Below are 25,130 nucleotides of genomic sequence, written 5' to 3'. Positions count from 1 at the left end.
AGTTTGGTGTGAATTTTTCAGTTAAATGCTGACGTGGCTTAATTCAGAGCCCACTTTCTATTAAAAAAATTAATAAAATATTATTAAAAACTAAAAAAAAAATCATTTAATATTTTTTAAATATTAAAATAATAAAACAAAGTAAAAATAAATAAATAAATAAAACATTTCGTCCCTTTCCCTCCCTCCCTCCCCCATCTACTTGCTGCAAGCCTGCAACCCAGAAAACCCTTCCCCATCTACCTGCTGCAAGCTTGCAACCCAGAAAACAAAAGAAGAAAAAAAAAAAAAAAAAAAAAAACTTCATCCCTTCCCACCCTTCGCGCCCCTCCCCCCCCCCCCGGGCGTCCTTATTTCTTCTCCCCCATCCCCCCCTCCCCCCACCCCCTCTTCTCCCCCAACCAAGCCCCTACCTGCAACCCAGAAAAAAAAAAACAAAATCTTAGTTCGTCTTCCCCTCGCATCCACCCACCTTTGCACCCACCCCTCGTGGAATCGGCCTAGCGAACAGGATCTGGGTTTTTTTTTTTTTTTCTTCTTCTTCTTCTTCTTCTTCCTCCTCCTCCTTCTTTTTCTTTCTGGGTTATAGGGGTTGGATTTGGTTTTTTTTTTGGGGGGGGGGGGGGTGTCGGGTGGGGTTTTTTTTTTTTTTTTTCCTTCTTCTTCTTCTTTCGGGGGTTGGGGGTTAATGAGTTTTCAAATTTTTTTTTTTTTGGTTGAAAATTACGCAGGGAAGAAGAAGATGGGAAGAGAGAGTCTTCTTCTTCTTCTTCTTCAAGGGGTTGGGGGTTAATGGGTTTTCAAATATTTTTTTTTTTTTGGTTGAAAATTACTGAGGGAAGAAGAAGATGGGGAAAGAGAGAAGGGGGGGAGGGGGTGGATGGGGCGAAAGGTTTTAATTTTTTTTTTTTTTTTGGTTTTGTTTTTTTTTTCCTTTATTATTTTAATATTTAAAAATATTAAATGATTTTTTTTTTAATTTTTTAATAGAAAGTGGGGTCTGGATCAAGTCACGTCAGCATTTAACTAACAAATTAACGGCAGGCTAACGGAAGGTATAACATTGACACAAATTCGTAAGATGAGGTATGACATTGTCAGTTTTAAAAGATGAGGTATGAAAGTATCGTGACATTAATAATTGAAGTAGTTTTTTGTACTTTACCCTAAAAAAAATTAAAACTTCGTCATCCATTTTTAAAACTGACTTTAAACCTCAACAATGTAAATTTGTAATTATCCCCCAAAAATTTAAGAAATTAAGAAATGGTTTTACACATGGATGAATTTGGTTACGCTGACCAGGAGAATAATACATTGGATCTGCTGATCTGCTGATCTGCTACAAGTTCAATATTGGTGTTCCATGACAAACTTACTACCAAACCCTCTCGATTCTATCACTTATTTTCCGGAAAGTAATTCTATATTCTAAATCATACTTTATATTAAACCCATCCTCCTTAAATAATGTATACTATTTGCTAACAAATATACTTTAAATAATTGCTCTCTCTCTCTCTCTCTCTCTCTCTCTCTCTCTGTATAATGTCATTGGGGACGTTGTTTGTGGCAATTCAATATTCATGCCAAGTGGGATGCCAAATACTATATACTATGATCTGGGTGCAACACTTGTGGTGTAGTTGTGTAGGTTAATTATATTATATCTTAAATCTTTTTTTTTTTTGTCGATATATTATATCTTAATCTACTAGTTGGCCAAGGGATAGAATATATATGTGTTTTTGTGTGTGTGTGTGTGTGTTTAAATATGTATAACTTGTATATGTTTGTTAGGCTTTTATATGACAACCGATGGTAGTAACAACTTATTATTAATCTACTACTCCTTGCTTCCATAGAATACTAAATGGGTTTGAATATGGCTTGGATGAGAATCAAACCATGATCTTGGGAACGTGGACACAAACTTTAATAACGACGCTGACTGGAACGCTTTTATAGTAAAATATGGAGATTTTAGGCTTAATTGAATTTTTGTGATAAAGTAGTCAAATGATAAAAATTAAGATTTAAATTTTTGTGATAAAGTCTGTTAGGATTTAAGTTCAAAATTAAAAGTTTGTCAACTCTCAGTTAATCGTTAGCAAGTGATCCTAAATTGTGAGGCTAAAAAGATAAAGTTAGCCTCACATGTAAGCCTCATGTAGTAACGGAGAATTCTGTTTTAGACTCACATGTGTGACTCGCATACTAACAATTAACGAAAAGTTGACGAAACTGTTAATTTTTAAACCCAAATCCTAACTGACTTTACCATATGGGTTTAAATCCCAATATATATATTTTTTTATTACAGAGACTATATTTCAATTACCATGGACTGAGTCCAATTGGGTTTTTTCTAATATACATTATGTTCATTCATATTATATAGTCATTAGTGAGGGAAGTTCGTCCCCTTAAGACAAACATAAGATGGATCGTTTGTATTCGGATGCACTAGAATGGATCGGTGTGAAACTCCAATTCAGGGGGTTTCACTTTCAATGTGTCTTTAGCGGAAGAGACGTAGTACAAGCTTCCCTGTACAAAATTGAGATAGAATCGAACTCGATCGACATGCTGAGGACGGGGACAACGACAGACACGGCTGTGGAAGGTATCGTTCAATATGTCAACACTTCTGCAGCAATTTAAGCCATGTGGTTGTCCAGTTTACTCCTAGAGAGTGCAACAAAGCTGCACATCACAGGATCCCCTGGATCCTCAGGAAAAGGATCCTCACCGGATCCTTTTCCGTAGATGCTAATGTAACTGTTCGTATTTAATCAATAAAGTCTTCCTAGAGAGAGAGAGAGAGAGACATTATCACCGAAATGTATTACAAGCGTTGTCTTGCACTGCATTGCAAAGAATAACATTCCAATTTCTAATTTCAACATTTAGTTGACGAAGGGGGTGTAATAAACACCCCAAATAATGCTTCCCCCAAAATTACACATTCTACAGTTCTCCATTACATTTGTTATCCTATACAAGCTTTCTAACAAGGACATGCACGGAACATTTTGGGGAGAGATCAACGGTGCCTTCCGAAAGAGCTGTATCTAGCAATTTCTATTACTTCTACTTGTCAAACCGAATAGGAGAAAATAAAAGATAAAGGGAAAAAGAGCAGTACCACCATTTTAAGGCGCATGGCCGAACATTTTGTGACTGGTATTCTATGACTTCTTTGACAACAAAGCAACCTCCATTTCCTGCTGTTTCTTCAGATACCTCTGAGCGGTTGCATTAACAATCTTGACAAAGAAATTCATCAGCATAAGCCATACCATAGAGTTCCAAATTGAGGCAAATGAGAAGTCCCACGTATTAACCTGCCAAGGATTTTGTATTAGACAAATTGAAATAAACCCGCACCTGAGATCAAAACCGACAACATAGAAGTTAAAAGCCAATGTAGCATTATAATCAGTTGAGTTACCTTGATATTTGACGAAGGAGAAGCTGTGAGATACTTTTCCTTCGCCGCATCAATTTTTGCAATGAGGTTAGGAAGGACAGCAGCAAAACCGGGAATGAGACTGAAAACCCAAATCAATTCATTCTCTATCCAATTAAGAAGTTGATTGTTGCAAACTGAGATGATGAAAACTGTCTGCATATATAGAAAATAAGCAAACCACCACCATTAATCAGAAGCCAATACGTAACATCTGGTTGCCTAAGTATATATACCAAAAGTGAAAACTAAAAATATTTTGCGTAAGTGAAACCAAAACATACCAAAAGGAACTTTACAAACCTGTAGATGAGTTTTAATAATTGCCTTTCCAATCACTGTTGCAAGGAAAAACTTCCAAAATGGAATACCAAATTGTCCACACATAATGCCAGCCAGGTCAAAAAGAGGATTTGGCACCTGAAAAGTATCCCGGTTAACTGGCAGGTTAAAATGAAAATAGTAATGAAAACAAATTTATGATAAGCATAACAAGTTAACAAGTGATGCTTTCTGTGATCAAACAAGAAGTCCAGCAGTACAAGTATACATGAACACCAGCTTTAATGCATAACATACTTCAGAAATCTCAAGACTTAAAAGTTGGATTTTAAAGACTAACGTGAACTCGTAGAACTACTGTATGGTAATAGAAATCCAAAATTCATTGATCAGTTAGCATATCTGTTCGTGTATATTGAATAAGAATTCTCTGTAATGAAGGGGAAATAATAGATTTCATATGGAAAAGCATAAAAGCTCACTTGGATGAAACTAAATGTTACATTTTCTGGTAATGGTATTCTAGTAATGATGTTCAAACTAACCGAAGCAAGTACTAGGATCGTAAAGAAGTTCAACTGCTGAGAGTGTGATAGAAGCCAGCGCTTGATTGGGTTTAGACGAGTAGCTATGAATCCTGTTCCTTCATCTGAGGGATCATCCAATTCTTCCATAGCAACTTTGTTACCAGACAGGCTTGCTACATGAAGCAATAAACCAAAAGAAGATCAAAATCAAATATATAAATAACGTAGATAATTGGATGAAAGGTCTCCTCCCTCCCCCTATCCATTTTGCTTGTATGCTAATGGCTCTGCATACCTGCCCTTGGGAGTAAACACTTAGCACAAATATTAGTTGTATGAGAGTTTATCAACCTACGGTTTGTTCTGCTCACCTGCCCTTGAGATAAAATATGGAGGAAGCTCCCCAATTGCAGTCCCAAGACCCCATAAAACAGCCTCTAACTGGACCTGTGGTAATATGCTGCTAAGTGGAACCCGCAACCCATGTAATGATGGAAACAAGGGTGGTCCAAAGTCAGAGCAGCTCTTCCCAAGCCACGAAGGGCCTTGTTTTAGCTGTATTGTATCGTAGGGGGCACTTTTTAGATCAACCCGACCACACTGCATTGCCTTTAATGTAAAGAACGCAATATGGGGGCCCAGATATAGGACAAACGTGTGCAAACCAGATCCTGAAGGAAAAATAAGCAAAAGTCTTCATATATCAGGTAGGCTAGGTCAATGCACACCAGGAAAGATGTTGCTAAGTAGTTAAAAACAATATCAGAGGAGATGCTCTTTCTTGTTCAAAATATGAAAAGCATGGCAATTGACAACCAGAGCATCCTTTTCCCGACTTTAAATTACTTGCACCATCAGATTCTGATATAGAAACAAGGATTTTGTCATGTTGCTTACCAAGACCAATCGAAGATGCAATTCCAAGGGCCACCCACCATAAACCAAACTGGAAATATTTGACAAGTTCCTCAAGATGCTGCAGAAATATGGCAACTTGTATTCATAATTCCCAAGAAGCATTTAAACAAAACAACTAAGATAAATGCGAACACAGTATGTAATATCATGGTTCACCATCAGGACATCCGCACCACACAAAGTAAACACATTAAAGATTGTTCACTGCCTTGATATATTTATTACGTGTCAGCATTCTTAAAGCAGTCCTATCCAAAATAATATACAGCTAACAAAGATGGAGGTAGAGATTTGAAGTTGGTTCATAAGAATAAGTATCATTCATGCAAAGGCATCAAAACACGGAGCCCTCTGAAAAGGTCGTGACTTGTTATGACGCAATCAAGAAGCTACAAAAGGGTTTAGTTGACCCAAGGTTAGAATCCTATTTACCATATATAACAGCCCCTATAATAAATGAACAAAATTTCAGCGAGAAAACCTCTGATTCATCTATAAGAACATAACTTGCTGCAAAATGTGATATCACTAAGATAATCTACAAATAAATATATACCTTTTCATGAGGACCATCAATGGTAATTAGAAGAACTCCAAGAGACAATAGCACAATACTCGAAAGCATAAGCCAACCACCTCTTGCCAACAAATATGATATTAAACGCTTAACATACTGAATTACAGCCAAAATGAAAAACTTCAACGTTCTGAAGGGTTGTGATGTTAGTGTCAAGTTATCTAGTTCCTCTTGATGCTTCTCATGGAGCCCTGAAACATTATGCAACTTAGTCAGTGAGAGAAGACTGATAGGGTCTACAGCTTCCTTTAGAGAGTGGTGATGCATAATTGAATTCATTTACTTTCTAATCATAGTTACTAACTTACGACTAATCTCCTCTGATATTGAAACTTTGGTGACGAAGCATTAACACAAGAGAAAAGAGGTGGGAAAAATAGTTTGAACAGATTAAGTTATGCTTATCAAAAGTGAAAAATGAAAGTCACAATATCTATAAGAAAGAGAGATGGCTACTGTAACATTCGCAAGAGCAAATATACAAGTTGAATGACCATGGAGGTGGATACTTCGGTGCCTACTATATCTCAGGTGGAAGCTTTTTAACTAGAACATGACAGGAAAGCCTTTACCAAACGATTTAAATAATCTAAACTAGATAAAACATTTGTATCATGTCCTTCTACTCATAGTCCTACTAAACTAAACACACTCATAAAGCCAAACGACAGATTTGCAGTTTGTCAATTCATGATAAGCATAAAAAGGATTCCCATTTACTTCAAATCCAGTAAATCGGATAGTTTTCGAGATCAATCTTCATATCTTAGACCCTATTTCGCTTAATAGAATTGTTTGCTTAAGACCCTTTTGGCCTCAAATGTTACAATTCTTTTTTTCTTTTTTTTTCTTTCTATTTGCAATCCACTTAATAGTTCAATTATCATCCTAATTCAAATTCCAACTACTAAACCTAAAAGTCTACTTCTTTCTAACATATCAAAATTTTCAATTCAATAAATTAATAAACACAAACTCCAAACATAAAACAAATTCTGGGTTTTCGATTTGGAGGGCCAGAAATTACAGAAACATAACAAAAAATAATAATGAATGAGGAAATTAGAGAAACTGAATCACTTGCCGGAGATCGAAGCGTCTGTGAGTTGAGAGGAGGAAGAAGAAGAAGAAGCATTTTCTCGCTTAGGGGACCCCATTGGAGTAGGCTCGCACTGCCCCGATCAAAAGCTCCCTCCTTTATATATGGAAATAATACTATGAAATTTCCATGTATGCTTTGCGATAATCTTCTCTGATCTTCAAAAAATAAAAGGGTTTTAAGAGAATCGGAGATTGGAGTGAATCGAAAAGTACTGCGAAATTTTAAAACTGGATCGAACAGTTGAATCAAAGTTTCAGATCTAAGAAGGATCCTTCTCCAAAACAGAGAGAGGGAGGAGAGACAGAGAGAAACGACCCCAGGAGTTTGCGTGAAGTCCCGAAGTGGAGCTTTTGTATCTCTTTCGAATGGAGTGTCGGATCCTCCTCCTCCTCCTTGAACTCCTCCGCTAATCTCTATAAAGACCCAAGCGTCTTGGTGTCTACTGTTTTAAGAGAAATTTTAAAACAAACTCTCTCACGTTACCTTATTTTATTTATAATATTTGGACATATTCGTGTTAAAAACATAAGTTAACAGCAAGTTCAAGAAAGTGTCTTACTTTTAAAAGAATCTTCTTAATATTTCTCATGTTTTAATTATAAGGTCAGTGTGTTGAGAGATTATTTCACATGACATGCCATTATATAAGTAGATGAAATAATATGTTTTTTCACTTGTATCATGACATGACATGTGTTTCATTCGTGGCAAGTAGTGATTGATATGATGTTTTGGTTTTAAGTTTAAATCCTCAAGCCTCTTGGTACAGTTTAAAGTAGTAATGTTGTAATAAAAATAGAATTGTTAGTGGCAATCTAATATTCTTATTGTGCAATCCAAACATTTTATATTTAAAAGAAAATATATTTGTGAAGAGTGTATAATGTAATTTTTGATGTGTTAATAACAATTATCTTCTCATAGTTGAGATAAATTTATTGTAATTTTATGAAAAAAATAACTTTAAATATTCTATATTTAAAAGAAAATACCTCTATTTCGACCGCCACTTTCTCCTGTCTAAATAAGTTTATTCTTATTTTCTTTTGCCAAAAAAAAATCTCAATCTTTTTTCTTATTATATCTTTGATTTTCTTCCTAGTTTGATGATCCATTAATATGGATGTAAACTCCCTTAAATTTGGTGAAAGAATTGATGCTTTTTTTGGTGTCTGTTTTTTATTAGGTTGGCAGACTAGGTTGCCCATCATGAGTATTTAGTACATTACGAGGATGTTTAAACTTTTAATGTCGTCAACGAAACTTCTTTCTATTGATCTTTCAGCGTCATAAGAATGCATTTGGATCCTTCGTTACAACCATCAACTTTGAAAGCTAAGTATAAGGAGGCGTTTAATTGATGAGTATTACCTCAGTCTATAACAGTGTTATGATACACAAATCATCATAATTGTTTCAAATATTCTACTGAGTATAGTATTGGGTATTGAGTTTCGACCTATGCATTGAGGATTCGAAATTTTTCTTTCCCTCAATTAGTGTGCAAGAGGGTCAAATATAATTATACTGCTAAACGGCCAACTTACTTGATAACATCATGCACCATTGACACAAAACAAACTTAAGATTACAAATTATCACAGAAAGGGTCAAATATAATTTTTTAGCAATAGACTTATACCTGACCCTCTTGCACCACAATCATATAGAATTCATTTAATCAGCCTTAAAATCGGATGCGTGATCTTGAAAGATCTTCATGTTGAATTCCTTCCAAAAGATAGAGATGGTCGATACTAATTGCATTATTTACCGATTTTAATTTTTTGAAATATTTTTAGCTAATTTAAGAGGCACGGATTGAATTTTTGTCAAACTTTCTAACCTCTTATTATTCTAACCAAAAACCCAAGTAAAATGTCTTAATTACCTTTAATTTACTAATCAATTTCATCTTCTCTTCCCCTCTCCTTCTCCACATAAGGACAGATTAGTTAATGAAAACTTCACCCTATTGAAGACGTCGGATTCTTTTCAATATTTGCTTTCGCACTTGGCTAATTGAATGAGGCAAGAAGCTATGTATTTCTACATATTTTTTAGTAAATCGATATTTTTACACTAAAGAAATGGAGAGTTCAATTAAACCGTATATTTCTACATATTTTGCTTAAAGATCTTTACCAAATATTATACTATGCTCCGGTATATAATATTCTTGGAGCAATGAATGCAGTCAGTGATCCAAAAGCCAGGGATTCCGAGGTAAATACTAGAAAATCCCGAGATCTTAGTAGCAATACTTAGATATAGGAGAGATGAAGGGATGAATCACCACTGAGTTGAAAGTGGTCGATTTTGTCGCATGTCTCGACTATAAAATTAGTAGTCTGCGCATGATCTGCTTTTTGCAGAATGAGGGGTTGTGACTCTAAGAGGCTTGCATATCAAATGTGGGATCCTAAAACCATAGAATGGACGAGTTATCTAATGAGGTCTTGCCCAACTATTGCAACAATTGTAGCAGCTCAAATCTGCCAGAAAATGAGCCACTTAGTACTATGGTCGAGTGGTTTTCTCTTCACTGGTTAGTGAGAGATTTTATATTCGATTATTGCCAAAAATAAATTTGAACCACATTATTACTAGCTCATTGTGAATTGTGAGACTTAACTCACTCCCCTACTTCCTTTGTTAAAAAGTAAAAACTTGCGAGAAAGGAGAAGGAAAGAGGATGGAAATAATTTGAATCACATTATTCCTATCTCCTTTGTTAAAAAGTAAAAACTTGCGAGAAAGGAGAGGGAAAGAGGATGGAAATAATTAATATTAACAAGGGTAATTAAGACTTTGTACCTAATTTTTTTGTTTTTTGTTAGAATTATAAGAGGTTAGAAAGTTTGGACAGTTGCTTGTGGCAATAGTATGTACAAAGAACAAGAATTGCTTGATTGCTTGCATGCCTAGAAAATGTAGGTTTTAGAAGCAAGAGAAAAAGATGCCTTGTCTAAAAGAATATCCCATCTTGTTGTATTTGGAGGTTATATCCTTGTTATTTTCAGGACCATTAGGATCTAGAGAGGTTTGCACAAATAATGCTAGTAGACTATGGCTAATAACAGCACTAGGCACGTAAAGATTTATTCTTCTTTATAGCTCAAGTTGTTAAAAACTTCTATCAACTAACTATTGGCCTAAACGTATACAATTCAAAAGAAAAGAAACAAGATAATTAGTTAATTATATCAACCTTTTTTCTTTTGTGTTCTTTTATGTTTGGTCTGTAAACTTATGTTCTTATCGGTGATGGCATGCGTTGCCCTTTTGGTAGTCAAGCGATCAAGATGAAGCTTAAAGACGGGTCAAAGAAATGACGTTAGAGATAGAGAGAGAGAGAGAGAGAGAGAGGTCAGAGACAAACAGATTACGGAAATAATAAAAACAAAACTGACGTCTCTATGCTCATCATTTGATCCTTAATCCTTATAATATAAATATGTATTTTCCCTTAAAATAATCTTAAGTGGTAGGTGTGAATGTGAAGTGATGACCTAAATTATGGAACAGCTTCAATCAAAACTAAGGTCCACACTTCCACTATTAATTGGTTTTTGGTTCACCAATCAAAATGCGATACAACATTTTCTTATGGATGTTTGGATCCACGTGATAAAGTTTTATTTTATTTATAAAAAACAATAGTAAGAACAGATCGAATTGGTCTAATTTTTTTCTTTATTTATTCGAAATGGTTGTTATCCAGAAGGATCAAAATTGGAAATTCAGTTATATTCGTTATTCACAGATGAGAACATTAATTTTTTGTTTCTCCCTACAGATTACATTATAATGCTTATATATTTTTGGATGGAATATATTGATTTATAATAAATTAAAAAATTAAAATTGAGACCAGTAGTAAACTGTCACAGCTGGTTGGATGCATGACTGCCAATTATCATGAAGCAGCATGTGTAAATTGTAATCAGCAAAACAACACTTCTCGTATGAATATTTTTTTGTGTACTTTCTATTTAGTATTAATATTATTGAACGCTCAGATCATATGTTAGCCAACAATTTTCTTATGAAACAAAACTAAGATCATGGCGTTATGTTGTGCAAAAACTAATTAATAATTCATTTACGTCTGAAACCTGTATAGATGGACAAAACATTGTTTAATTATCTTCGGCAGGTACCGGGAGCTTGAATTGAGTTTAATTCTGCAGTGATGTATAAGGGCTGGTTTGGTATTGCTGTGCTTTGAAAAAAAGCTGATTCTGATGTGCTGTGAGAATAAGCAGCTGTGAAATAAAGCAGCAGAGTGTTTGGTAAACTTTTTTGTAAAAGTGCTTTTGAAAAAAAAAAAAACAGTATTATAATGTTTTGTAAGCTTTTATATAAAACAGATGTGAAAAAAAGCCAATTTTTAAAAACTGGGTTTTGCAGCCTCTTGTTTTTGGCTTTTTTTCACCCAAAACTGTTAAAAAAAGCTGAAGCTGAATGTTTACCAAACACAAAAACAGCTCCCAGCTTTTTTTTTATACCAATTTTTTTCAGAATCACCTCAGTACCAAACCAAGCATAAGCTAAGGCATATAGATTTTGGTCCTGCTTCATTACGGGCCTGCATTGGTGCCCTGTTACAAACCTAACTCAGCCCAAATCTCACTTTGCCTTGTTTTCTTCATGCTAGACAATTTACCATTTAAAGTGTATCACATGTAAGTTATGAGACTTTTTTTTTACAAATAATGGCATTAGAGCGTTAAATTGTTAGTTATTAAAGTACATAGGTATGATTGTTTTCTATCACTGCGATAAAGTGTCATCCGTAGTGATGTGGCTTAAATTGACAAAAAATTAAAAACAATAGTTACGAATCTTATAGTAGGGAGAACCTACCATTTTTAATGAATTTAAGGACTTTTTTTTCTTTAAAAATTTTACTTTCACTCGTGTAATAATTCAGGACCAAATCGACACATTACACTATTCTTACTAAACAAACCAAGATTTGCAACTTATGTAAAAATAAATGAGGGTATTAAGTCCCAAATGTGAACTTAATGTTCTAGTTATCTTGAGCTCGAGCCTGAAATTTGGATAAAAAACAACGATTCTCTCAAGAATTCATTATGACTTAGCACCTACAAACTAATTATTTCAAGCTAGTTTCCAAATATAATTCTAGATTGTTTAGAATCACCTCTAGAATGGATTGTGTGGAAAATGCTACTAATGCAGATTTGCTTGAAAAAACAATCAAAACTTTTAATTTCTCTAAATTACTATTTAATTGATTATGAATTTCTATTAAATTTTACCTTTTGGTGTCATGAAAATAAAAAAGCTAGTATTTATGCAACGAGGCCACAATTTTTCAACCTCTAAAATCTTAGAACTGATCCCATTATATTCGTTAACCAATACTAAATTACTAATATGTCCAAGAAAAAGAAGAAACGTTAAACACACGAAAATGTTTCCAAGAAAATCATTAATTCTCTCTTTTCCCTCCTCCTTTTGAGGTGGGGTGGTTTCAATTCAAGTGGGGAGAGCACTTGCTCTCTTTCGGTGGAATGGAGAGATTTGCTAAAGCTTTCTTGAAGCATTTTCGGTTGCTTTTCAAGTTTCTTCGTTTTAGTTATCTTGTATTCCACTTTGCGTCGATTCCTTCCATGGCCAACAAGAAAAGGAGGGCATAGGCAAATTATTGACCTTACTATAACTTCATGCTCAAATTTGGTATATACTTGCGCGATTTGACTGTATGAATTTCTTTTAATTAATTAAAATTGCCTGAAAGATATCTAAAGTTTGTAATTATACTAGTGCATCTCGACCAACAACTAGAGAAATTTTTTTCGTGTGATGATCATTCTATACATTACTAATTCACGCATTATAACGAATAAACAACATAGTTAATATGTCATTGACCTAGAGTACACTATTAATATTAACGAAAAATTCACGTGTCGTAGATTTATAATTCCACGCGTAGCAGCTAATTACTTAAGTCTGTTTTAGAAGAAAAAGGTTTCTTCAGGCGTTCTTCGGTTTTAGCCGCATGGGATTTTGCCTTCTGCAGGCTTGTACAATATTTGTAATACAAACAATAAATCGGAAGCTCCTTAAGAGGTTCAACGTCAATTCCATGGGCGATCAAAACTTAGGCAACTTATAAGTACAGACTGTAAATAGTTTATTCAAATTGATATATAAACTTGTAATCGGAGCTAGTCTTAAAAAGGTAAAGGATACCTAAACGTCAGCCAAAAACTATTGAATTTGAATCCAACTAAATTAACTAATCAGGACAAATCAGGACAAGATACCAACTAAATTAACTAATCAAGTTTTGCTTTCTGTACACTTTATATTTGGTCAAAATACTTCTTTCTGTTCTTACTTTCTGTGGGTTGTACTAAATAAAAAATATAACAGCCAAAGAAAAGAAGAAAGTTTCCAAATATCCATGTAAATCTTCAACACGATATGAATTTTCTAGGGTTTTTTTCTTTTGTCGGATGGGGAAACGTAACTATGATTTCTGAACTTAACCATCACACAGTATAGTATCATGGCCAGTAGTTATTCTGTAATTTCATCTGCATTTCAACTTAATTAAAGTTATGAACCTAAACTAATGGCTTGATTGGATTCAAGAAAAGGAAACAAGAGAAGAAAAAAAAACAACAGTAAAACAAAAATTGAAAACCTTACTCCTTTTGGCATGGATGTAAAATGTTGAAGTCCGAATTCTACAGTAACTGATTAAGCCAGTTCATTTCAGAAAATGAATGGTTATGCTTGGTTGTCAAGAAAATAATGTCACATCCCAATTTCGGCTCCGCCGTAGCATGATATTGTGCGCTTTGGGCTTACCATTCCCTCACGGTTTTGTTTCTGGGAACTCACGAGCAACTTCCCAGTGGGTCATCTATCCGGGATTGCTCTAGCCCAAACTCGCTTCACTTCGGATTCCATCTTCGAAGTTCCGATGAAATCCGAAACTAGTGAGTTCTCAAAAAGCCTCGTGCTATAGGGAGGGGAACTCGGCGTCCTCGTTGGCACATTCATACCAAACGACAGAGTGGCTCTGATACCATTCTATTACATCCCAGTCTCGGCTCCGCCGTAGCACGATATTGTGCACTTTGGGCTTACCATTCACTCACGGTTTTGTTTCTGGGAATTCACAAGCAACTTCCCAGTAGGCCACCCATTCTGGGATTGCTCTAGCCCAAACTCGCTTAACCTCGGAGTTCCGATGGAATCTGAAGCCAGTGAGTTCACAAAAGATCTCGTGCTATAGGGAATGAAGCATGTACATATAAGGCACATCACCCCCCTCTCCGTTGGTTGATGTGAGATCTCACAAAGAATCTGCGAGGTCGTGCTTGATTGTCAATAAAGAAATTGCCGGTATTGTTAATTTGTGAACTGTAAGAAACCACAAAGATTCACTTAAAACCCTAAACAAATCTGCTCTTTAAAATACTAAAAAACTACTCTTCCATTTGACACTAGTTCATGAAAATAAAATATATAAATGAGTAAGATAAGAAAGGTCTTTAGGCCTTCGCTCTTTTTGGGGTCTTATCTAGTTAGCACATTGTGAGACCATATAAGATATGATGAATCCAAGCATAAGATAGGGTCATTGCTGAATGCTTGATAAGCATGTTTTTTATTCGAGTAATATTAGATAGACTAAATTTATAAATTAAATTTTGAAAATTAAAGGACATATAAGTTAATTATTGATTTATTACTTAAGCGTTGATAAACGTGCACATTTTTATTGATGGTATATTATTTAGTTTGCAAATATAGTCTCCTTAACATTTTTCTTTTTATTCCAAATGTTCTAACCAGTGCAACGAACCGTCACTGGTTACTTGTTTGTAAAGTCATTGACATAAAAAATGTAGAAGGATGGAAAAACATACTAATTAATAAACAAAACCCACCATGAAGTTTGTTTTTTCTTGTAGTGAATTAACCAATTTTTCTTCAAACAAAACCTACGCCAAGTTTTTGTTTCTTCCCCAAGAAAATAACATTGATATGTTATATTCACTGCTAGTATTTGATTTGATTTTTTTCTCTTTCTGTTTTCAATACGTGTTTTAAGTTTTTCTCATAATCATATGATGGATTACAAACAATACTATTTTGACGTCCTCTCGTTTCCTAGTTCATGTAAGTCTTCTCCTAGACCTGCTACCCAAACAGGAACAAGGAAGATAGGGAATAGAAAGAAATATACATAAATGACAATGACTACTTTGAAAAATTAGTACAAACTAGAAATTCGCCAAAACCCACAAAATATCCTAACTAGAAATCTCACCGATTAAAAGTTTCACCAAAAAAAAAACCCTATCTCTCTGATCAAACGAAAACTCTGAAATGGTTGATAACAACCCATAACAGAATTTGATTTAAAATTGAACCCAAAAAAATTAAAAGTTTCTAACATTTAAAGTTGAACAAAACATAATCCATACACTTTGAAAAAAAAGTCCCAAATGCGAGATTTGAAGAACTCGTTGGAAAATTTTGAAGGGCATTTTCGCCATTCTACTGTTAATGAACAGTAACGTTTCATTTGAGTTTTAGTATATAGATAATTTCCGAAAACATATGAACACATCCAACCCAAAACACTGGCACAGATTAAATTCCACAATCGAGATCACATCATGGTCCAACGACTACTAGGTCAATGATAAAAAAATGTTACTTGTCAATGATCAAACCAATCTGGTTCATACAATGTGACATTTTACGACAAACCACATTCCATATAAAATTATTGTGTCATAGAATAATTAGAATTTCCAGTAGTCACATTAATTAGTAAAGTAATATAGACCATCGTACAAGACCGCTAGGAAGCATCCATCAACAAAGCACATCGAACCAAAAAAGGTTAACGAATATTGCTGTTCATGCAATATCCAAGAGGACACGTCACACATTAATGTGAAAGGTGCATATGAGCTAAAAGGATAGACACTTGACGCACATAATTTATAAAATATATTCTGACCAAGATGAGAGAGTACATAAAATATATGCCAACATGTATATATTAACATTATTGCCTAATGATTTCAAATAAAATTATTATACTGTAATAACAAGGATAATAATAGTTATTACTCTTTACATTAGGACGTGACCATACCACGTTGTTTTCTTTATTTTTTTTTATCATTCAATTAAGGAAATGTTAAGGACATCATATTTTTTAATCATATTTTATAGATCACATGATGCGACAGTTGATAGTTAAATTATTTATGTGATGATTTAGAGAATGAATCTAACCATCAATCGTTACATCATGTAATTTACCAAATATAGTTCAAGTAGATGGTCATTATAGCATCACTTACTAAACTAAAGCAGTCTTATGTACGAATGAATCTGTGTAATAGTAACAAGTATTATCTTCATGATTAACTGTTATCTTGTCTAAATCAAACAAATGTTTTTTTAAAGATGATCTTCATATGAGATAAAAACAATAAAATATTTTAATTATGACATTTGTACAATAAATCGATACATTTACGTCATGGAACGTATACAATTGTATGCACTTTATTAAATAAATACATAGCGATTGGGTTTGCCAAGATGGAATCCAGTCCTTTAATTGTCCACCAGTAAAGAGAGAAATATTAAAAGTTCCACTACCACTGTGGGTTGTCAATAAAAGTCAAAAAATAAAAAAAAATCATTAATAAACCCTCCTTCAAAATGAGAAAATTTTCAACGTGATCGGTATACGGAGTGGTATCACGTATCATTATATAAATAGTGAGATATGTGTACTAAAAATTTAATAATTTAAAAAATAAAATTTTACATCACTTCTATTAAAACACGTGATGTACCACTTGTATTCCCGTCACAATTAAAAATTTATCCTTAAAAAGGAGGAAAGGATTACAAGAGCTAAATCCCTTCCCACATTCTCATCCATCTTCCTGAGATTTTGACCTTTTTTCTGATGGGTGGGTTCTGTCCAAGTTCAACAACAGCGGTGAGTAGAGTGATGGAAGCATGTTGTTTGCAGGACAAGGAGAAGGACAATGACGACGAGAAGCCAGATTACATGGTGAGTGGGAGCAACAGAATCAGAGGAAAAGTTGTGTTGATGAAGAAGAATGTGTTGGACTTCAACGACCTCAAAGCTTCGTTCGTTGATAGAATCCATGAGCTCTTGGGCAAAGGTGTTTCCATGCAGCTCATTAGTGCCACTCATCCTGAACCAGCAGGTCAGTCTCTCTTCCTTCAGTTGAATCGAATTAACAATTCACTCACTAAAACGCTTTGAGTTTTTCACATGTAAGCTCTAAATAAACTAACATTACATTTGAGAAAAATATATCAAATCTGACACTTTAGAAGGAAAAAAGTTCCACTTACTTGGTAATTGGGGAGGACAACAAAAGAATTTCACAACTGCGAATCATTCCTTGCATGACAAGTAGATAAATTACGAATGAGAGGTTTTCCTCCCCAATTGATCTCTTGACGTGCTTTTGTATAAAACTTATAGTTGTGAAGATATAGTTGTGAAAGTGTTTTCTAGTTTACTAAAATTCTTCTGTTCAAGTTTTGGAACTCATGGTTTTACTTTTAATTGGAACCTGCATAAATGGATACAAGGTCAAAAGTTATAAACGTTGAAGAAGATAATTACTATGTTAAGATTTTAACAGAGCCGAAATTGACATAAATTCTTATTCATGTGCAGCAAATGGATTGAAATCGAGAGGGAAGCTTGGAAAGGTTGCTTACTTGGAGAAATGGGCTACAACCATTACATCGTTGTCGGCCGGAGAAACTAGTTTCACCATTTTCTTGGATTGGGATGAGTCCCATGGAGTTCCCGGGGCTTTGCTGATCAGAAACCATCACCATAGCCAATTCTACCTCAAGACAATAACATTAGAAGATGTTCCCGAGCACGGTCAACTCCATTTTGTTTGCAATTCCTGGGTATACCCAGCACATCGTTACAAGTACAATCGGATATTTTTCCCCAACAAGGTATACATTTGACGTTCAGTCTGGTTAATTAACATAATGTCAAAATATAACATGCAATAGGGAGACACATTTTTCACTTGTATTTTCTTATATATTTAAGAATAGAAGAAATCTGAATCTTATCTTATCCGACCCATGTCATCTGATTTGTCATGATTGATCGTTTTAATCTCTGTAGTATGAAGCTTTACTGACCAAAAGTGGAAATATCACAATCCACTACTTTTCCCGCTGGATTGGCACTACTTGTTAAAAATATCATGATAGATTTAAATTTTTTCTAGATTTTCTTTTGGTATTTTGAGTCTTTGACAAATAAAGTTTTTATCTATAAATATAAAATACAAGTGTACAACATGAATTATAAAATTATATATCTGGTTCCATTCAACAATTTTCATGAGTTCCAGCAAATTGGTCTTTCTCTAGTTTACTGAAAGATAAATGATTTCCTCGTACTCTTATCTATTTTTACTCTTTACTTCTCCTGTGATCCACCAAATGAATAAGAGTGTGCAAGAAGAGAAAGGGGCGTGCCGAATCACTTCCCTGCTGAAATCTGTAACCAATGACACGCAGAAATGCAACTAAAAAGCTATAATTTTAGCCAAGGTACTTATGAGACTGCACTGACTGAAAACTTCATGTTTTTGTTTAGGCCTACCTGCCATCTCAAACACCAGAGCTGCTACACCCTTACAGGGAAGAAGAACTCGCCAATCTCCGAGGGAGTGGATCAGGCGAGCTAAAGGAGTGGGACAGAGTCTATGACTATGCTTACTACAATGATTTAGGGAGTCCAGACAAGGGTCCAAAATATGCCCGCCCTATACTTGGTGGGTCGTACGAGTATCCATATCCAAGAAGAGGAAGAACTGGTCGAAAAACAACTAAAACCGGTCAGTAACCTAAATGGTTCATTTTGCTAATCAAGTCCTGACTAAGTTAAGATATGGCGTAGAACACGAACGACATGAAGAATTCTTACGGTTCTATGACCAATTTTGTTTCATGCTTTGTACAGACCCCAATTCCGAGAGCAGACTGCCGCTTCTAAGTCTAGACATTTATGTTCCAAGAGATGAGCGGTTTGGCCACGTGAAATTTTCCGATTTTCTTGCCTATGGAATGAAATCCCTAGTTCAAATATTGCTTCCAGAACTTAAGTCTTTGTGTGATAAAACTATCAATGAGTTTGACACCTTCGACGACGTAGTTAATCTCTACGAGGGAGGTATCAAGTTACCAAATGGGCCTACACTGAAGAAAATAAGGGAGCGCATCCCTTGGGAGCTGCTTAAGGAACTGATTCGCTCAGATGGCGAGCGATTTCTCAAGTTTCCAATGCCTGACGTGATTAAAAGTATATACGTCTTTCCGCAATGACTGGTATTAGATATGCTAAATTCCTTGAATTTTGAACATACTATCATACTAAATTGCAACGGTTTCTTGATATAATGCAGAAGATAGGTCTGCATGGAGGACAGATGAAGAATTTGGACGGGAAATGCTAGCAGGAGTGAACCCTGTTAACATCACCCGCCTCGAAGTAAAATACAAGTTTCCCTAATTCATTTGACTATTATAGTGATAAGGATACGTTCTAAGTTTGTTCAAATAACCATCGAAATTCTAACTACAGGAGTTTCCCCCAGTCAGTAAGCTAGACCCTGAAGTATATGGGAATCAGAACAGTTCGATACGAGAAGAGCACATAAAAGGCAACATGAATGGCCTCACTGTTGAAGAGGTACTGCTGATGCTTCATTTGTTTCCAATATATTAATCCAATGTTTTTATAAATGTATGTACTGAAATTATCATTTTTGTCCCTTTTTGCACAGGCAACTGAAAAGAACAGGCTATTCATATTAGATCATCATGATGCATTAATGTTATACCTGAGGCAAATAAACTCAACGGACACAAAGACGTATGCCACAAGAACTCTTCTCTTGCTGCAAGAAGACGGGACGTTGAAGCCTTTGGCAATTGAACTAAGCTTACCACATCCACAAGGGGACCGTCATGGGGCTGTCAGCAAAGTTTTCACTCCACCAGGACAAGGCAATGAACGCATCGAGGAGTCAGTGTGGCAGCTTGCCAAAGCTTATGCTGCTGTAAACGATTCTGGCTATCATCAACTTATCAGCCACTGGTAAGATGCCTAACATACAAGGTGCTGTATTGGAGCAACAGGTAGCGGCTTGGGTTCTAGTTTACACGCTTATAAATTTTATTTGCAGGTTAAACACACATGCTGTGATAGAGCCATTTGTGATTGCAACAAATAGACAGTTGAGTGTGCTTCATCCGATACATAAGCTTTTGCATCCGCACTTCCGGGACACAATGAACATAAATGCCCTGGCCAGGCAAATCCTCATCAATGCCGGTGGGGTGCTTGAGAAAACAGTCTTCCCAGGTCGATTCTCCATGGAAATGTCAGCTGTTATTTATAAGAGCTGGGTACTTACCGAGCAGGCATTACCTGCTGACTTGGTCAAGAGGTAAGCCAGAAAGCCCAAATTAAAAATAATAATGTTTAAACTTCCATCAAACTGAATGTCATTTTGCTTCTGTTCGATTTCAGAGGAATGGCAGTTCCAGATACGACTTGTCCTCATGGCCTGAGACTTCTGATTGAAGACTACCCGTTTGCTGTTGATGGGCTAGAAATTTGGTCGGCGATTGAAACTTGGGTTAATGAATACTGCTCTTTGTACTACCAATCGGACGATGTGGTCCAAGGTGATTCTGAACTCCAGAACTGGTGGACAGAGCTCCGTAATATAGGCCACGGTGACAAGAAGAATGAACCGTGGTGGCCTAAGATGCAAACAAGAGCTGAACTTATCGAATCATGTACCATAATCATATGGGTGGCTTCTGCCCTCCATGCAGCGGTCAATTTCGGGCAATACTCTTACGCTGGCTACCTCCCTAACCGCCCAACTGTAAGCCGACGTTTCATGCCTGAGCCAGGCACTGCTGAATATTATGAGCTTGTGTCGTCCCCCGACACAGCTTTCCTTAAAACAATTACAGCTCAGTTCCAAACTCTCCTTGGTGTATCTCTGATAGAGATTTTATCACGACATTCGACTGATGAGGTTTATCTTGGGCAAAACGATACTCCTGAGTGGACTTCAGATGCTGAAGCACTAACAGCATTTGCAAGATTCGGAGAGAAGCTAATGGACATTGAAAAGAGAATCGATGCAAGGAACAAGGATAATAGATTGAAGAACAGAGTTGGGCCTGTAGACGTGCCTTATACCTTGCTCCACCCTAACACATCAGACAAGAGTAAAGAGGGTGGACTGACTGGAAAAGGAATTCCCAACAGTGTCTCAATCTGAACCCTTTTGGTCTGTAAACTAGATGAATATTTTTAAGTAATTATTGTGTGACACCGGACAACGGGAGTGAAGGACTACCAAATAGGATGTTTGTAATTCTCATATTCTTTTCCTTGATCGTGTTAGAATATAGGAACTGTTATCTGATTCTTGTTTGGAGGTTAAAAAAGAAGGAGATTGAAGAGAAGAAAAAGAAGACGATTTCACAGATCTCATATTTGCAGGAATGTGCAAAGAATATGGCTCTGCACTATTTCCTTCATTCAGTGTGTATATGAGCGAGCCAATCGGATAGTACACAACTACACATCACATTTCTTAGGAGTAAAGAAATGAATTCACCAATTTACAATTCAACACTCACCTGTATATTGTGAACTGATTTCACTCCAAGTTACCCTCTGAGCTTATTGAACTGATCCCTTGCCAATGCCTTGGTGAATATGTCTGCTAGCTGCTCCTTTGTTGGACTGTAAATCTAGTCAATTACCCCTTTATGCAGTACTTATTTGATGAAATGCTACCTTTGGTTAATATGCTTGGTTTTCCGGTGAAATATGGGATTCTTGGCGATGGCAATTGCTGAAGTGTTGTCACAATTCAAAGGAGTTACCTCAGTTTGAAGTTCACCAAAATCCTCCAAACAAACCTAAGCCTAGGTATCTTTTTCTAAGCATAAAAATATGCAAGTTGTGGGATCAACTCAAGTGATAACAGCTAATCTCTGCACTTGATTTCATTCTCCCCCAATATTGCTGGTTTGATTGTAGAACGTAATTGAAACTTGATTGGATGAGACAGCCTTTGAGTCCAAAGACAGATGGAGAGCTTGTTTGCCTGCCTAAAGAATAAGCAGCAACTCGAAAGCCTAACATTTGTACAATTTCAGTTTAATCATGAAAGAGATCATCTTATATTATATTTATTTCATCAACTAGCTCTTGGTCTAATATTTTTTTTTTCCTTCCAATATTCAAATAGATTCAGACCAAAAAAAAAAAATATCCGAATAGATATTTTTTCACCACATAATAGCTAGTAAAGACAGAGTTAGAAAAATGGCTTTCTCCTCTCTCTATTTCTTCTCACCAAACACTGAATCTACAAACTTCATAGTCACAGCCCCCTTGCTCTGGCTTGGGGCTCGTGGCAACCCCTCCTTTAATTATCTTCTCATGGATTGTTGCATATTTTACGCCTTGGTATTTCCGTCTTGTGCCACCTTAGTGAAGTTATTTATGAGTCTTTCTTAATGAGTATTTTAATTTTATGTTGGTTTGCTATTGACTTCTCTTGGGTCTACTTTGTTGGAATCGGTATCTTCAAGATGGAGTTGCTTGCGCACAAAATTTATGTTGGCATGAACACGAGTTGGTTCATTGTCAGTTCCTCTTTGGAGTTGATGTTGTTCTTTGTCAAAGAGTATCATCTTTTTCTTGTATTCAAGATTTTGTGCGCATAAGTTCTCAAATGCTAATTAGTAAAGTGCTTGACCTTTACGTTAGGAATGGAGTTTCTTAGGCTTTGGAGTGCCATCTCAGTTATATCTAAATTTGAGTGTGGATGATTTCAAGACTTTAGATGCATTTCGTTGCTTATTCCCAATCCCATCTCGCTCTCAAATCTACTAGTACAATGACAAGTAGCTAGTTTGGCAAAGTTAACATTTTATGCTGTGTTAAAGTTTATTTGAATTAAGAATTTCCTAAATATTATCTCGAATATCCTCTTTGGTATTTGTACCAATTCTTAATATAATAACAAAACCACTACTGTTTCATCTTAGAATCACTATAATGTTACCGCTATCGTTTCGTCTCAAAAGGATATAATGATCGCAAGTTTCCCCATATCGATTCACAAGTTGACCAGAACCAATTAACATATGCAAAGAAGAAACAAAAGCAAAGATGAGCCCTGCGTCACAGGTAGGGCAACGTATCAGAATCATGTTCTTATTGGTCGATCCCATATCACCTTATCCAAACCCAAATCCTCACCACCCACCTCATATCCTTACAAATTCCCAATCAAATTTTCCAGAACCCCTGCGCGCCGCCCCCCCCAAAAAAAAATTATACTACCACACAACACAAACCAACCACACTCTCTAGTTCCTCATGGCCATGGCAACACAAGCCAGCCTCTTCACCCCAACTCCCTCAGCCCCAAAGACCACCGCCGACAGTACAACCGCCCCATGGAGGCAATCAGTCTCCTCCTCCTTCATGGCCCTCAAGCCACTCAAGCTCTCCACCGCGAGAACAATGAGGATCAATGCCTCTGCTGAGGAAAAAACCGTGACCCCCACAAAGGAGGCTCCGGTAGGCTTCACCCCACCCGAGCTGGACCCAACAACACCCTCACCGATCTTCGGTGGCAGCACCGGCGGGCTGTTGAGGAAAGCGCAGGAGGAAGAGTTTTATGTGATCACATGGGAGTCACCAAAGGAGCAGATATTTGAGATGCCGACTGGCGGAGCTGCCATCATGAGGGAGGGTCCTAACTTGCTGAAACTGGCCAGGAAAGAGCAGTGCTTGGCTCTTGGAACTAGGCTTAGGTCCAAGTACAAGATTAAGTACCAGTTTTACAGGGTTTTCCCTAACGGGGAGGTCCAATACTTGCACCCCAAGGATGGTGTGTACCCCGAGAAGGTGAACCCTGGGCGCCAAGGGGTTGGCCAGAACTTTAGGTCGATTGGGAAGAATGTCAGCCCGATTGAGGTCAAGTTCACCGGCAAGCAAGTCTATGACATATGAAGACAATGTTGATTTGTGAATTTGCAATGTATTTAAAATCATGATGGCTATGTGAGTATAATTTGTGTTTCTTGTAATTTGATTTCATTAAAATGCAACTTCAGAAACATGATTTGGGTTAATATGTTTTTTCGTTTATATGTGATATTTTTACCATAGATTAGCTAGTAGGAACAATAGTTGAAGTAAAACGTGTTATTTTGATGGGGGGTTCTTCTAATTTTGCCATCCATATATGCAGGTGAGAATTTGTAAGTTTTATATTTGTATAGTCACTTTGCTTAAACAGTATATTTATATTTTTAATTGTTTAGGTTCCTCAGCTGAAACTTTGAAGCTTTTAATTTGGGTCCATGGTTCGCAGGTTAAGTATCAATAAAATAATTTACACTAAATTTATCATTCCTTTAGAAGCATTCAATAAAACCTACACTAAATTCATCTAAACTAGCTATAAGAAGAGGAAGCAAATATGGCATGTTGAATTTTAATCAAATATCCCTTGAGAAGTATATAGCCTATTCTTTCTCGGTGCAAAATATTTCCAAAATATTCATAATTCTCCTATATGCCATTCCTTTCAAGTGTCCTTAGATATTTGCCTTCATGACCCTAAAATAAGTGTGATCCACTACTACAATATATGCTATCACCGGCGGAGGAAAAACCGATGAGAAATCAAATTTCTATCGGAAATTTGGCACAAATCCGACATTAAACAATGTAATGTCGCATTGGAATAGCGACACTATTGCTAGCGTCGCGAAAGGGCTTCAGTGTCACTTTTTGGGCTTAATCCGCCACTACACAGCGTCGGTTTAAAGCGACACTAACTTTAACGTCGGTTTAAAGCGACGTATAATTACACGTGCATCAGCTATTTAATTGTAAAATATACAATCTACTGTCGCTTTTAATCGACATTGTAATAAAATTAAATAAATAAAATATCCCTTAAACCGACGTTAGATAACAATTAAATAAATAAAATATAAAATCTAGTAACGGTCTTAACCGACACTATCTTTGTTAATAATAATAAAAATAGATGGACAACTGCATGCAATTTCAATTAATTCCAACTA

At 35.9% G+C, this 25,130-nt stretch overlaps 3 protein-coding genes across 3 annotated transcripts; 2 read left to right on the top strand and 1 right to left on the bottom strand.

Moving 5' to 3' along the window:
• Window positions 1–2,834: 2,834 nt before the first annotated feature.
• LOC137737098 (vacuole membrane protein KMS1-like) lies at window positions 2,835–7,315 on the bottom strand. Its single transcript, XM_068476467.1, has 8 exons — window positions 6,861–7,315; window positions 5,756–5,967; window positions 5,179–5,257; window positions 4,653–4,952; window positions 4,300–4,454; window positions 3,776–3,892; window positions 3,455–3,628; window positions 2,835–3,347 (listed from the first exon to the last, which is right to left on the bottom strand). The coding sequence occupies exons 1-8, from the start codon at window positions 6,931–6,933 to the stop codon at window positions 3,192–3,194; spliced, it is 1,266 nt and encodes a 421-aa protein (XP_068332568.1). The 5' UTR covers window positions 6,934–7,315; the 3' UTR covers window positions 2,835–3,191.
• A 9,508-nt stretch (window positions 7,316–16,823) lies between these two features.
• On the top strand, window positions 16,824–21,487 carry LOC137737917 (probable linoleate 9S-lipoxygenase 5). Its single transcript, XM_068477501.1, has 9 exons — window positions 16,824–17,143; window positions 17,626–17,921; window positions 18,580–18,820; window positions 18,883–19,284; window positions 19,388–19,473; window positions 19,567–19,674; window positions 19,769–20,082; window positions 20,171–20,434; window positions 20,518–21,487. Exons 1-9 carry the CDS (start codon window positions 16,876–16,878, stop codon window positions 21,284–21,286), a joined length of 2,748 nt encoding a protein of 915 aa, XP_068333602.1. The 5' UTR covers window positions 16,824–16,875; the 3' UTR covers window positions 21,287–21,487.
• A 1,832-nt stretch (window positions 21,488–23,319) lies between these two features.
• On the top strand, window positions 23,320–24,167 carry LOC137737423 (photosystem I reaction center subunit II, chloroplastic-like). Its single transcript, XM_068476886.1, has one exon. It carries the CDS (start codon window positions 23,407–23,409, stop codon window positions 24,043–24,045), a length of 639 nt encoding a protein of 212 aa, XP_068332987.1. The 5' UTR covers window positions 23,320–23,406; the 3' UTR covers window positions 24,046–24,167.
• Window positions 24,168–25,130: the final 963 nt, after the last annotated feature.

This window comes from Pyrus communis, chromosome 6, assembly GCF_963583255.1.
Source record: "Pyrus communis chromosome 6, drPyrComm1.1, whole genome shotgun sequence".
NCBI classification, from domain to species: domain Eukaryota; kingdom Viridiplantae; phylum Streptophyta; class Magnoliopsida; order Rosales; family Rosaceae; genus Pyrus; species Pyrus communis.
The sequence above is the reverse complement of the archived record's forward strand: the minus strand, read 5'-3'. Positions and strand labels throughout refer to the sequence as shown.